General features: G+C 37.3%; 3 protein-coding genes across 4 annotated transcripts; 2 read left to right on the top strand and 1 right to left on the bottom strand.

Moving 5' to 3' along the window:
• The first annotated feature begins 123 nt into the window (after positions 1–123).
• LOC103855278 (putative nuclease HARBI1) lies at positions 124–5,294 on the top strand. Of its 2 annotated transcripts, XM_033285013.1 has the most exons (5): positions 124–472; positions 809–1,003; positions 1,095–1,232; positions 1,334–1,423; positions 2,763–5,294. In XM_033285013.1, the coding sequence occupies exon 5, from the start codon at positions 3,719–3,721 to the stop codon at positions 4,985–4,987; it is 1,269 nt and encodes a 422-aa protein (XP_033140904.1). In that variant the 5' UTR covers positions 124–472; positions 809–1,003; positions 1,095–1,232; positions 1,334–1,423; positions 2,763–3,718; the 3' UTR covers positions 4,988–5,294. The 2 variants fall into 2 exon arrangements, with proteins under 2 accessions (XP_033140904.1, XP_033140905.1); XM_033285014.1 differs by lacking the exon at positions 124–472 and having other exon boundaries at positions 758–1,003; positions 1,334–3,018.
• On the bottom strand, positions 675–11,814 carry LOC103855277 (type I inositol polyphosphate 5-phosphatase 5-like). Its single transcript, XM_009132242.3, has 10 exons — positions 11,499–11,814; positions 8,688–8,808; positions 8,525–8,602; positions 8,241–8,304; positions 8,057–8,161; positions 7,406–7,970; positions 7,130–7,323; positions 6,943–7,051; positions 6,701–6,849; positions 675–6,626 (listed from the first exon to the last, which is right to left on the bottom strand). The coding sequence occupies exons 1-10, from the start codon at positions 11,616–11,618 to the stop codon at positions 6,410–6,412; spliced, it is 1,722 nt and encodes a 573-aa protein (XP_009130490.2). The 5' UTR covers positions 11,619–11,814; the 3' UTR covers positions 675–6,409.
• Positions 1,897–2,670, top strand: LOC117132027 (glutathione S-transferase T3-like). The gene has a single exon (XM_033285340.1). It carries the CDS (start codon positions 1,897–1,899, stop codon positions 2,668–2,670), a length of 774 nt encoding a protein of 257 aa, XP_033141231.1.
• Positions 11,815–12,394: the final 580 nt, after the last annotated feature.

The following is a 12,394-nucleotide window of genomic DNA, read 5'->3' as shown; positions in this document are numbered from 1 at the left end:
TGTTTCGGGCTTTATGTTGTTGTAACTGGGTTTGGCTTAGGCCTTGAATCTTTAATAATACATTAGATGGAAAAAAAAAAAGATAGAATATTTGGATTCTTTATCAGCTTTTTGTTTGCTTCAGGAAAAGCGTGGAACTTTAGACCATCCGCATTAGCGGTTTAAGAGAGGTTCGTGGGCTCGAAATCTTAGGCCCGTTGGTTTAAAAAAAAAAGAAAAATTCGATAAGTTTGATGAAACGGGCCTTGCGCATGAACCCGTAAGGGGCGGATGTTGCCACGCGGCGTACGCTGGTTGGTCAAGCGTTCCGCGTTGACGAGGAGGAAAGTCGGGCCACGTCTTGTTTCTTCTCATTTTCCCCTTTCTCTGAAAAACTAGGGTTTCACCGTGAGAGGCGACTTATCGTGCGACGACGATTCCCGGCGTTTTTCTCGACGTAATCGACGACGTCCTCTTCTCTCCACCAGCGTAGGTGAGTTCCTTGTAGGTTTATAGCTTTATTGGGTCGATTTTGGGGTGGGAAGCAATTATTCGATTTTGTAAATTTTTTGGGGGTTTCGAGTTAGGGATCTAAATCGTCATATGGGTTTCGATCAAGGGTTGTAGATCGTGATTGTTTTTTGTTTTTGGGTTATTTTTGCAGAGATTTGAAATCCAATTACGGTTTCGTTTTATGGGTGAGTGATGGGTTTATAAATTGAGTGATTGGTTTCGTTTTATGGGTTAAATGGAGTGATAGGTTTATGGTTGCAGATCGTGATAGTGGTTTACGAGTAATTATTTAACAAAATCTTGATTTATTTGACAGATGGATCCGGAAGAAGATAGAAGACATTCAAAGAAGCAACATGAACACATCAACATGTTAAGTTTCGTGGCGGATTCTGAGTACGGTATTCCTAAAAGGTGTCCGTGTGGTGGGAGACTCATAAACGAGGTGCGCGGGGAGGAGGACTACGACACTCTTCCTGGGAAGCGGTTCTTCACCTGCAGAAACTACGAGGTAAAGTCTCCTCTGTTTATCATAATCTCATCAATCTTTATGTTCTATATTGTAAGTTGTATATCTGATGATTCTTGATGTTAAAACCAAGGCTGATGGGCTCCATTATCGTCAGCCTTGGGTGATAGGTGTGCAGGAGGAGCTCGAGAGGCTAACTAAACGGGTGGAAGAGGCTGAGGAGGTGATGCTGGGGGTGTCCACTCTTAGTAAACGGTTTGAGAGACTTGAGGTTAGTAAAACATTTTGAGCTCTTTCATCGCTTTTAATTTTTTTCCTTGTATTTGTATTACAGTTACTAACACAAATCTCCTACACTTTTGCCATGTCCAGGAACAGGTTAATTCACTCAATGAGGCTGTCTATGACCTCACTGTGCAGGTCCATTCCCTCGAGAAGGTCTGCTTCGATTGACAATGAAAGGTTAGAGTCAGCTAAACTATATCTAGGGTAATTGTTATCTGTGGATTGAAGTAGACGTAGGAGTAGAAGTAGAACAAAAGTATAACTATTTGTAGAACTAGAAGTAGACATAAACTAAACTAGTACGAGAACTAGAAGTACAAGTAGATATTAATTGTTGGTTGGTTGGTTGCTGTGATTAATGTTGAATTGTACTTAGGTTGGTAGAGATAGTTTAATTTTCTCTCTTTTGAAACGGAAAATACCCTGTATTTTCGCCTGATTTGATGTCTATTGACTGCTCATTACTATGTAGTAGTTCTGTAATGAATTTTGGTTGGTATTGTTAGTTAAATTTTATCTCTTTCCACACGTAAAAACTTGTTTAAAAACATAGTAACTCCAGCCTAAAAATTTACAGATACATCTTAACACAAAACCAAAACAAAAACCGGTAACCCTCAAACCAAAACCAGAACACAAAACCCTCAAACATGGAACCTTTTTCCCTTCACGGTCCCGGGTTTGTTAACCTATTAGCTTCGCAGAGCAGTAGTCCAATAGACGTTGACTCTGCTGAGGCTGCAGTTAACTCACCCGGGTTAGTTAAACCACCGGAAAGGAGAAAGTGGACAACCAAAGAAGACCTTGTACTGATCAGTGCTTGGTTAAACACCAGCAAAGATCCGATAGTTAGTAATGAACAGAAGTTAGGGACTTTTTGGAAGAGAATTGAGGCGTATTTCAATTCTAGTCCTCAGCTCATTGGCTCCCTTCCTCGAGAGTGGGGTCAATGTAAGCAGAGGTGGGGAAGGGTGAATGCAGAGGTCTGCAGGTTTGTGGGTTCCCATGAAACGGCTCTGAAGGAGCAATCGAGTGGGCAAAGTGAAAATGATGTCATGAAGACTGCGCATGACATCTATTTCAATGACTACCATCTCAAGTTTGCGCTTGAACATTGCTGGAGGGAACTCCGGTTTGATCAGAAGTGGAGGTCACACTCTCAGCCGAAGGAGAAAAGGAAGGAAGGTGGTGCGGAGGCGGTGCGTGAGGAGGAAGAGGTTAGGCCTCCTGGTGTTAAGGCTAGCAAAGCTGCTAAACGCAAGAAGCCAAATGAAGCAGCTTATGATCATATACATACCATCCTAGCTGAGAAAAATACCATTTCCAGACAAAAGATCCTTGATCGTTTGCTAGCCAAAAACATAGACACACTTTCTGATAATGAAGTGGCTCTCAAGAATAAACTCATCTCTGAAATGCTTTGATGTCTATTGTGTGTATTTTCTTGCTTTGCTTGAGTAGTTGATGTGTATTTCCTTGCTTTGCTTTACTGATTATGTTAGCTTTTCTTCTGCAGGTCACGGGTTGGAGGTGACAGTGTTGCAGGTCACGGGTTGGAAGTTTAGGTTGTTGCAGGTCACGGGTTATGTTTCTTTCTACACTGCAGGTCAATCATGTACTATGTCTATGTATTTTGCTATTGTTGTAACTCTGAACTTGGTTCACGGATGTACTGAACTTGATTCACGGATGTACTATGTTGTAACTCTATGTCTCTCTATTTAAATGATGTCTCTACTCTCTGCTTTTTAATCAAAGTGATCTTCTATTTCTTCTCTTGCTATTGTTTCTCTTCTGTGTGTTGCTCTTGTTTGTCTTGTTTATTTCAAAGTGATCTTCTATTTCTTCTCTTGCTCACGGATGTACAACATACAACAAACTACAACAACTAAATTCAAACAACAAAAACCTACAACAAACTACAACGTAAAGGCCAATGACCTGGCTTGTGGCAATGGAAGCAATCACCAGTTCGCATGGCTAACCAAGGAGTGAAGTCCGTGACCAACAAACACACATACAAGAGCAACTACCTTCAACAACAAACAAGAGCAACTACCTTCAAGATTGGTAAGAAAATATGGTTGTAGAATAAAATATGGATGAAGAAAAAATTGGATTCTTTAAAAAAATGGTTTATGAAAATTAGAAAGAATTTTAGTTAAAATATAATATGATTGAAGTTAAAAATTGGATGCTTAAAAAAATATGGTTGTAGAAAATTATAAAGATTTTTAGTTAAAATATAATATGATTGAAGTACAAAAATAGGATTCTTAAAAAAAAAATGGTTTATGAAAATTAGAAAGAATTTTAGTTAAAATAAAATAGGATTGAAGTTAAAAATTGGATTCTTAAAAAAAATGGTTTATGATAATTAGAAAGATTTTTAGTTAAAATAAAATAGGATTCTTAAAATAAAATATTAAATTACAAATCCCCTTTTGTCATGTTAGGAAGAAAACATCAACAATGTCATCCTCATCAAGTGATGAAGTTGATGAAGCTATAGAAGAAATGGTCGACGAAGTAGTTGATAATTACATCGACTCAATAGTTGAGGTCCAAGGTAAGAAGCCAAAAAGACGTGCTTATATCGACAGAGATCGGGAACAAGGACACAATCAACTATGGAACGATTATTTCAAAGAAAATCCTACATACCCACCGGAAATGTTTAGGAGGCGTTTTCGAATGAACAAGCCATTGTTCCTTCGCATTGTCGAACGTATAAGTAATGAAGTTCCATACTTTCAGCAAAGACGAAATGCTCACGGGAGGAACGGGCTATCTGCACTTCAAAAGTGTACGGCAGCTATACGTATGCTGGCATATGGTCAATCGGGAGATACATATGACGAATATCTCCGACTCGGTGACAGTACATCACGTTTGTGTTTGGCAAATTTCACGGATGCAATAATAGAATTGTTTGGAAATGAGTATCTACGAAAACCTACAGCCGAGGATCTTCAACGCTTACTCGATGTTGGAGAGGTACGGGGGTTTCCGGGGATGATAGGCAGCATCGACTGCATGCATTGGGAGTGGAAAAACTGCCCAACGGCTTGGAAAGGTCAGTTCACACGTGGTTCAGGAAAGCCGACAATTGTCTTAGAAGCCGTGGCATCACAAGATCTTTGGATATGGCACGCATTTTTCGGCTTACCAGGTACCCTCAACGATATCAATGTTCTTGATCGGTCCCCTGTTTTTGATGACATCTTACATGGTCGAGCACCAAAAGTTAAGTTCAAGGTCAACAACCACACTTATCGTATGGCCTACTATCTTACTGACGGAATTTATCCAAACTGGTCAACATTTATCCAATCCATCCCACTTCCTCAAGGTCCTAAAGCCGAGAAATTTGCAGAAAAGCAAGAATCCGCCAGAAAAGATGTCGAACGGGCTTTTGGAGTATTGCAATCGAGGTTTGCAATTGTTAAAAACCCAGCTCTCCAATGGGACAAGGAGAAGATAGGAAAGATCATGAGAACTTGTGTCATATTGCACAATATGATAGTAGAGAACGAACGACACGGATACGCTCAAATTGATACTTCTGAGTTCGAGTCCGGAGAATCAAGCAGAACTTCGAGGGTGACAAGGAGAGAAAGCATTCATGTCGGTGATATGTTAGGCATGCGCAGAGAAGTTCGAGATCCAGAGAAGCATGCTCGTTTGAAAGCTGATTTGATGGAAAATATATGGCAAAAGTTCGGTGATGAAGATGAATAAATAAGTTATGTATGTTAGAAAAATTTCTCTTTTATGTAATGTACTTTTAATGTATTGAATAAAATGTTTTCATAATTTTAATAATATGTTTTAATATTTTATTCATCTTTTCTGAATATTTTAAATTTTTTTAAAAAAAATTAATATTATTATTTTATTCCTATGAATTCCTTCATCGGGTTCACTAATGCAGAAAACAGCATATCCAAGTTCATAACTGTTCATGGGCCCACGAAAAAATAATAAAAAATGTTGGTGAACCCCAAAGAGGGGTTCACCAATGCTCATGCTCTTAGGTTGCTTCTTGTGAATCTTCTTTACTTTTATTTTCACGCTTTCAGAAGATAATTTTAATACTATGATCAAAGCAATCAATTTTTCTTAGTAGCCAACAACCACCACAGAAAGTGAAATGTTACTAGCATTTTTCTTGTTTTCTTATGAACAACCATTATACTATAGATAGTGCATAACTCGATCATTTTGATTAAGCCATGGGAAAATTTAGAGATGTACATAGATTATATGTGATTGGGTTATACCTATGTCGATGTTGTATCATCACATAGGTTTTTGTTTGTTTGCTTAAAAGTATCATCACTTAGGTTTAACGAATACGCATATCTGAGTTCTACGGGCAAAATGAAAAAAATCATAAAATCAAAAGAACTAGATGAAATCGCTAATTAGTTGACTACATGCCATCTTTTTCATTTCTTTAAATAGTTGACTTTGCATGTCAGAGCAGAATATCCACTACTCTTAATGAATTCATTGCTAATCTATTAATAGACATGATTAGGTAGCTAATCAATATTTATCATGATTCGATCATGATTGAATGGACCTCTATAAATTATTAGCACTAGTGGACTCGCACCGATGGCATGCTACCTCTTATCTTTACTTAGAATTCCAACAATAGTTGACACTTTCAGTCACCTAATTATTAAGGTTTATCAAGGGGCATTTGAAGTAAAAAAAAGATGAGAAACCATATGGAAACATGCTCAAGAGAGATGAGACATACACCACAGAGACAAATATGGTAACAAATCATAAAGAACAGACACAAATTGCTAGGAGGAGCAAGTTTTTTTTTTGGGGGGGGGTTAAAATGTGAAGATTTGGAAAAAAAATTCATAGCATAGATGCAATATTCAGATGAATGATGATATAAGTTATAATACATACATGCCTTGCTTCAAATATAGAGAAGATGGTTACATAGCCTTCCACAGTTTAAACCAGTAATTTACAAACAATACCTAAGTGTTGTTGTAACACTTATATGGGACATGAGTTGTGAAGACAGATATACTTATGTCTCAAGAATACATCGTTGTTTGTTTTTTTTTTTGTTAATCCAAATCTATATACAATCTAGAAACAATACCTCTTTCAAAAAGAATTGTAACAATCTTAGTCGTAAAAACTATGCCTTTGTGGAATGCAATCTTCAATCAATCTTGCAGCCGCACTAGAATAACCTTTCCTTAATCTACCTTTGTTCATACTCTTTACATCAACTTCTACTGCAAAGATTGCACAAACGGGTCTGTGATCTGAAAACCTTGATTCTCCTCGAATATAAGAAAGTTGTTCTATTCTTTCTCCTCTCCAGAGAATCCGATCACACCTGAATACATTCCAAATAGAAATTTTAATCAAAACACACCACAAAAACGTGGTTCTTAAGTTCTGGATTAGTACCAAGCAGGAGTACGGCGTTTCCTCTTTGACTTAGTGGTCTCTCCGGCGTAAGCATCTGAGTTTTGAGAGTATTTATACGTTGGAGCAAAGAATATTTGACCTTCTTGAAATCCAGAGAAGACTCTTCCTGCTGCTCTTTCCATGTTGAGCTGAAATTATTAGAGATCACAGAAGTTGGTCAACGCAAAATAAAAGAACGAAAACTGAAGATCAAGTATTAAAGATCATTTATACTACAAAACCTGGTCTTTTTCAAGAAGAGTATGCCAATCATTTTCTTCTAGTAATACTTTTGTCTCTTCATAGGTTAAAGCAACTCTGTAATTCAAATCTCCAAGCCAAACCACTCGGCTGCAAATTCCCAACTCTTTTAGCGGTTTTTATTTGCTTATATAGCAAGAAGGTTTTATTATTTTCATGAAAACATACTCGTGATCAACTATTCTTTCGGGTGCGCGACAACTAGGGTTCTTGGTGATTTTGGGGAACTGAGTATGCTTCAGAATCTCAGCTACGTCTGCGTTTCTTCTCATCTCATCCCCTTCTTTCTCACCAGAGGCCAAATGGCTACACACAAAGCAAAAGCTTGTTTGGTGCAATGACATGCTTATAGCAATACATCCCTGCAAAAGCACAAAAATTTAGATATTTTTTTGCTTGCATGTGTGTGTCATAATCTTGAATTAATAGAAAAAGTTGATGTACCTTGTTACCCAAGCGACCCATGATTCCTCTTCCAACAGAATCAAGCCTAAGATGAGATATATGTGGAATCAACTCTTTTCTAGCCCAAACAGACAAAAACAAACCAACCATTTGTTTACTAGCAATCAGTCGATAACTCATTTGTCCCGGCATCTTGGTAGTGGCAGGAACATCATCAAACAATAAATTCTCATGAACCCTAAAATTCTCAGGCTCCACATAGTTATTGTTATCTACAACATGATCACTATACTTTTTAGACAGCCTAGCTTCCCAACCAACCGAAGTACCAATAACCTGACAATTACAAGTCTTCAAAAGACTTGAATCGACTCGATAGTTTCTGCTCAAGACTTTAAGATTAGGTCTTTGAAAGAAACTTAGACTACTTGGTGTTCTTGACTCTTCACCACGACAATTACTACTAGAAGTTGTTGTTCTTGAAGCAGAGTCTTGTTTCGGTTTGTTTAAAGATTGGCTTATTAGAGCTAACCATTTAGCTGCTGGCTCATTGTCTTCGACTACTAATACATTTCCTGCACTTAGAGGAACAATCTCTTGAAACCTGAGATGCAAACCATATAATGATAATTCATTTTTAATAACTTTAGAAACCTATGAATCCAAAACTTATCAAATTTTAATTCATACCCACAGATATATATATCTGCTGTGCCTTCAACGAGTAAGAAATCTTCGAGGTTAAGATCGTTGTTTGGTGTTCTTCCTCCTACATTCCACGTAGCTACAAACACCCTGAGAGATAAAGAAAACGTGAATTTGAATCTGAAAAAAAAAACAGAAATATTACAAAGAGATTGATTCATTATCAAACCTGAGTTCACGAATCTCTGTTGTTGGTGCTATAGAACCCGATAGGTTCAAGCCTTCCATTCTCTCTGACGTATTATACAAGTAAAAATATCAAAATTTTCTTAGCAAACCCTAGATTTCATTTGGGATCAAGAAGACCCCAAATAGTAATACGTATCAAGATAAAGAAGAAAAAAATACTTTGACAATGTACGTTTATTTTTCTTAAATTTGCAAGCAATCATGATATAAAAATGTAAACTTTTCTAGGGTTGGTTTACCCAATAAATCAAAAAAATTCCTAACCAGAAGCAGTCTTCCAGATCATCGAAGAAGAGTTGTCAAGTTTTGGGTTTTTTCGAGGAGCCATTCGTCGCTTCAAATCTATCAAACAAGATCCAAGAGCCATTTAATTATAAGACTAAATAAATATTTTTTCTTGTGATGTACGTATTTAAAGAAGAAATACCATTGAAATATTCATTGTTGTTGCCTTGATCATCATGTTTTCCTCTGTTGTTCATATTATTTGATGCATCTTCTTCTTCTTTACCAGACCGTCTTGATCCAAAAACCTTGGGAAGAATTGACTATTCTCCACAAACAACGAAAACAAAAAAAACACTTATTTTTCAAGTTTATATAAAACGAAATTTAATGGGATTCACGTCGTGACATTTTCGAAGAGAATTATAATTAAACAACTCCAGTGACAATAATAATTGAAGCAGGAAGAGAGAGAGAGAATGCTATAGGAAAAGAAGATACTAAGAGAGCCACGTCATCTCAGCCACGTCAGCAAGAGGAAGCAATTATATAGCTTGAGAAAACAGAAGTTAGGATCATCGAAAAAATATCAAGAAAGTTTGTTATCTTCTTCGCATCTTCTCTGGTTTGTTTCTCTGTGATTTTCCTAGAAAATCACCATGGATTCCTCATCCTTGCTTTTGAGTTGTTTCTACATGTAAACTCTTGGCAGGAGAGAGAGCGATTCTTTGTGTAATACATTGGATCGAATCATACGAGTTACTGTTCTTCTTCTACTTTCCCTGTTACGTTTTACTGTATCAAAGGTATCAGAACCAGTCGAACCTCGGAATCAATGGCAGGCGTTGAGTTCCAAGTCTTCGAAGGTGTTTCCTGCGATTTGCGTCCTTGGATTTCAAAGTTGGAAGATCAATTTGCTTGTGATGACTACTCGGATATGAACAAATTAGCGTTAGCTGTGTATCTTCTTGGAGGTAAAGCAGAATCTTTTGTTCATCAACGAGAAGAAATCAAGTATTTTGAAACTTGGGACGAACTAAAGAGTAGCTTGATACGTATGTTTGGTGAACGAGATGATCCGGAACGGATCAGATTGCAGACGGAGAGGGACGTATCAACGCATAATTGGTTAGTGGCACTTAAGGTCAGGAAGGCCGATGTGATTCAAGAGATGACGATGCCTAATCCTGCTGTTTCAGAGTCGCAAGTTCAGTCCTTATCAGTTTCAGCGATTCACATACGAGATGAAAGTGATTTAACTACCAAGATGGAGTCGACTGGTTTGACTCTTGATGTAGATGTGAATTCAGAGGATCCAGAGCAGATTGAATCGCTAGTAAACGAGGTACCAATTTCTCTTTTGGAACCATGCCATAGGATAGGAAGATTGGAATATGTGTTTCTTGAGAACAAAAGCTTGCAATTACATGGAGATTTTGACAAACTGAGAGTTGATGAGTGGAAATCTCCAAGGGTAGAACACACATACGTTTTGGATGTTGACATGGGGGAAGAATTGATTCAAAAATCAGCAGATGCTGAGGCTGAGCTAGTTGCACACCACTTGTTTGATCTTTTGCTTCAAAGGGTTGGTTGTAAAAGGAAGCAACCGAGGTGTCACAAGAACTGGAAATTTAAGTATAAAATGGAGGACCTAGGGAGATTCCTGCCACAAAATGATCATTATACATCTATGAGAGTAAAGCACCAAACCTCCAACAGTCTATGTGCTAGTGATCATGTGGGATCATTGGAGAAAATGAGCACTTGTGGTCGTTGGAGAAGTCAACAACAGTCATGGTTCTTCAGTTCTGAAGCTCACGTTGAGAAAAAGATAGTACCCTTCTCAGACTTGGGGAAGAATCTCGTTCAGTACCAGTCTGATCCTACATGTCCCTATCCACCTATCCTCATTGATACGGTGATGGTTAAAGTGGCAGAGAGTTTAGCTCACTGGAGTAAACAGAAGTGCTCATGGTTGTTGTTCAAACTGAGATTGATGTTTCCTTTACAATGTGAAAAACTCAAGGCTGCTTGGGAAGAGGAATCAGGTACTAAGCAGAGCTACAGGGGAAATGAGAGTGAGCTTCTTCTCTTCGGAAACTCAATAATACCGGTGAGATGGTTTTGTCAAAAAGGAGATTATCGGATGGTTGGAGACCATATCTACAATGAAGAAGTTGTTGTTAGTGTTGTGACTGTAATGACAGAAACTTCAGTTCCAATGATCGTGATCATGGCAAGGGATGACAACACGTTTGATGCAGAACAGCCAATACTCAACAAGACAGTGGTGTTACGAACTGACCACACACACTTATATCTGGAGCAAATAATTCTGGATTGTCGAAGCAAGTGCCTCAGGTTACATGATGGTAACTGGGAGAGACGGTTCTGCAAGAACTGGATGTTTAAGTTCAAAGTTATTGCAACATTACGAAACAACAACACGAGACCTGTTACGCAACCTGTTTGCACACGAGGCTGATACACTGGAGATACAGGAGAAGAACTTTCATGTTGCTGGCCTTACTATCACTGGCCAGTAGAGCACTTAAAGAACTAGACAACAGACGTACCAATGGCCAGAGTAGTGTCAAATCTTCATTTCTGCTGCAATTGTGGACACGAGTTGTTGGTTCTTCAAAACCTTGTGGTCAAGGTTTTCTCAAAGAGGGAGGATTTGCTATAGGAAAAGAAGATACTAAGAGAGCCACGTCATCTCAGCCACGTCAGCAAGAGGAAGCAATTATATAGCTTGAGAAAACAGAAGTTAGGATCATCGAAAAAATATCAAGAAAGTTTGTTATCTTCTTCGCATCTTCTCTGGTTTGTTTCTCTGTGATTTTCCTAGAAAATCACCATGGATTCCTCATCCTTGCTTTTGAGTTGTTTCTACATGTAAACTCTTGGCAGGAGAGAGAGCGATTCTTTGTGTAATACATTGGATCGAATCATACGAGTTACTGTTCTTCTTCTACTTTCCCTGTTACGTTTTACTGTATCAGAGAACCTTCTTCTTGCTTCGGTGGCTGTTCTCAGAGTCCCTATCTTTACTGAACTCATTCATCAAAATCTTCGACACAAAAAAAAAACTGAAAACAGAGGAACTTAAAAAAAAAGTTTTCAACATTGGTGTTAATAGATCTTGGAAGAGAAAAAAACCCTTTTTAATGTTTATTTCTAGGGTTCGCTTTTTCCACGACTATTGAGCATTGGCATTAATAAAAACTAGATTTTAATCCGCGCACCCGCGCGGGTGTATTTTTCAAAAATATTTTGCTACTTGTTTTTTATGTTAATATTAGTGCTTGAAAAAAATCAAAATCTGAAGAACGAAACCGATCTTGATCTGAAAGTGTAATACCAAACCCGAACCAAAATTGATAGCAAAATATTTTGAAAAATATGTTAATATTTAATCTGCGCGCCTGCGCGGATGTATATTTTGAAAAATATATTGATATTTGTTTTTCATGTAATTATTAGGGTTTGGCAAAATGAATCCGAGGAACAGACCCGATACCGATCCGAAAATATAGTACCAAACCCGAACATAAATTGATTAAATATTCAAATTATTTAAAGTTTTGTTATTTAGAGATCCAAATCTGATCCGAACCGAAGTATTCGGATACTTATATATTTAATTATATTTAGATTTAACGTATATAAAACATCAAGAATTATACTTCTAAATTGGTTTAAATACTTGAAAATATATATAGATAGTCAAAAGTAAATATCTGAAATAGTTAAGGTATACTCAAATCACCAAAAATACTTAAAATATTTATTGATTTTGTATCCAAAAATTTTAAATGCCAATTGATATGTTAAGCTTAGGTATTCTGACATATGTTATTTAAATTTATAGGAAATATATTATTTTATTTATAGATTTTGAGA

This window comes from Brassica rapa, chromosome A02 (assembly GCF_000309985.2).
Source record: "Brassica rapa cultivar Chiifu-401-42 chromosome A02, CAAS_Brap_v3.01, whole genome shotgun sequence".
Lineage (NCBI taxonomy): Eukaryota > Viridiplantae > Streptophyta > Magnoliopsida > Brassicales > Brassicaceae > Brassica > Brassica rapa.
This window is presented reverse-complemented; position numbering and strand designations above follow the sequence as displayed.

Bases quoted from the DNA above. Each gene is read 5' to 3' on its own strand.
- LOC117132027 (XM_033285340.1), top strand. From the start codon at position 1,897: ATGGAACCTTTTTCCCTTCACGGTCCCGGGTTTGTTAACCTATTAGCT.
- LOC103855278 (XM_033285013.1), top strand. From the start codon at position 3,719: ATGTCATCCTCATCAAGTGATGAAGTTGATGAAGCTATAGAAGAAATG.
- LOC103855277 (XM_009132242.3), bottom strand. From the start codon at position 11,618: ATGTTGAAAACTTTTTTTTTAAGTTCCTCTGTTTTCAGTTTTTTTTTT. The intron at 7,324-7,405 runs GTACATCAACTT...GTGCTTTTGCAG, and splicing joins TGGGTCGCTTGGGTAACAAG to GGATGTATTGCTATAAGCAT. The intron at 6,627-6,700 runs GTACTAATCCAG...GAATGTATTCAG, and splicing joins AAACGCCGTACTCCTGCTTG to GTGTGATCGGATTCTCTGGA.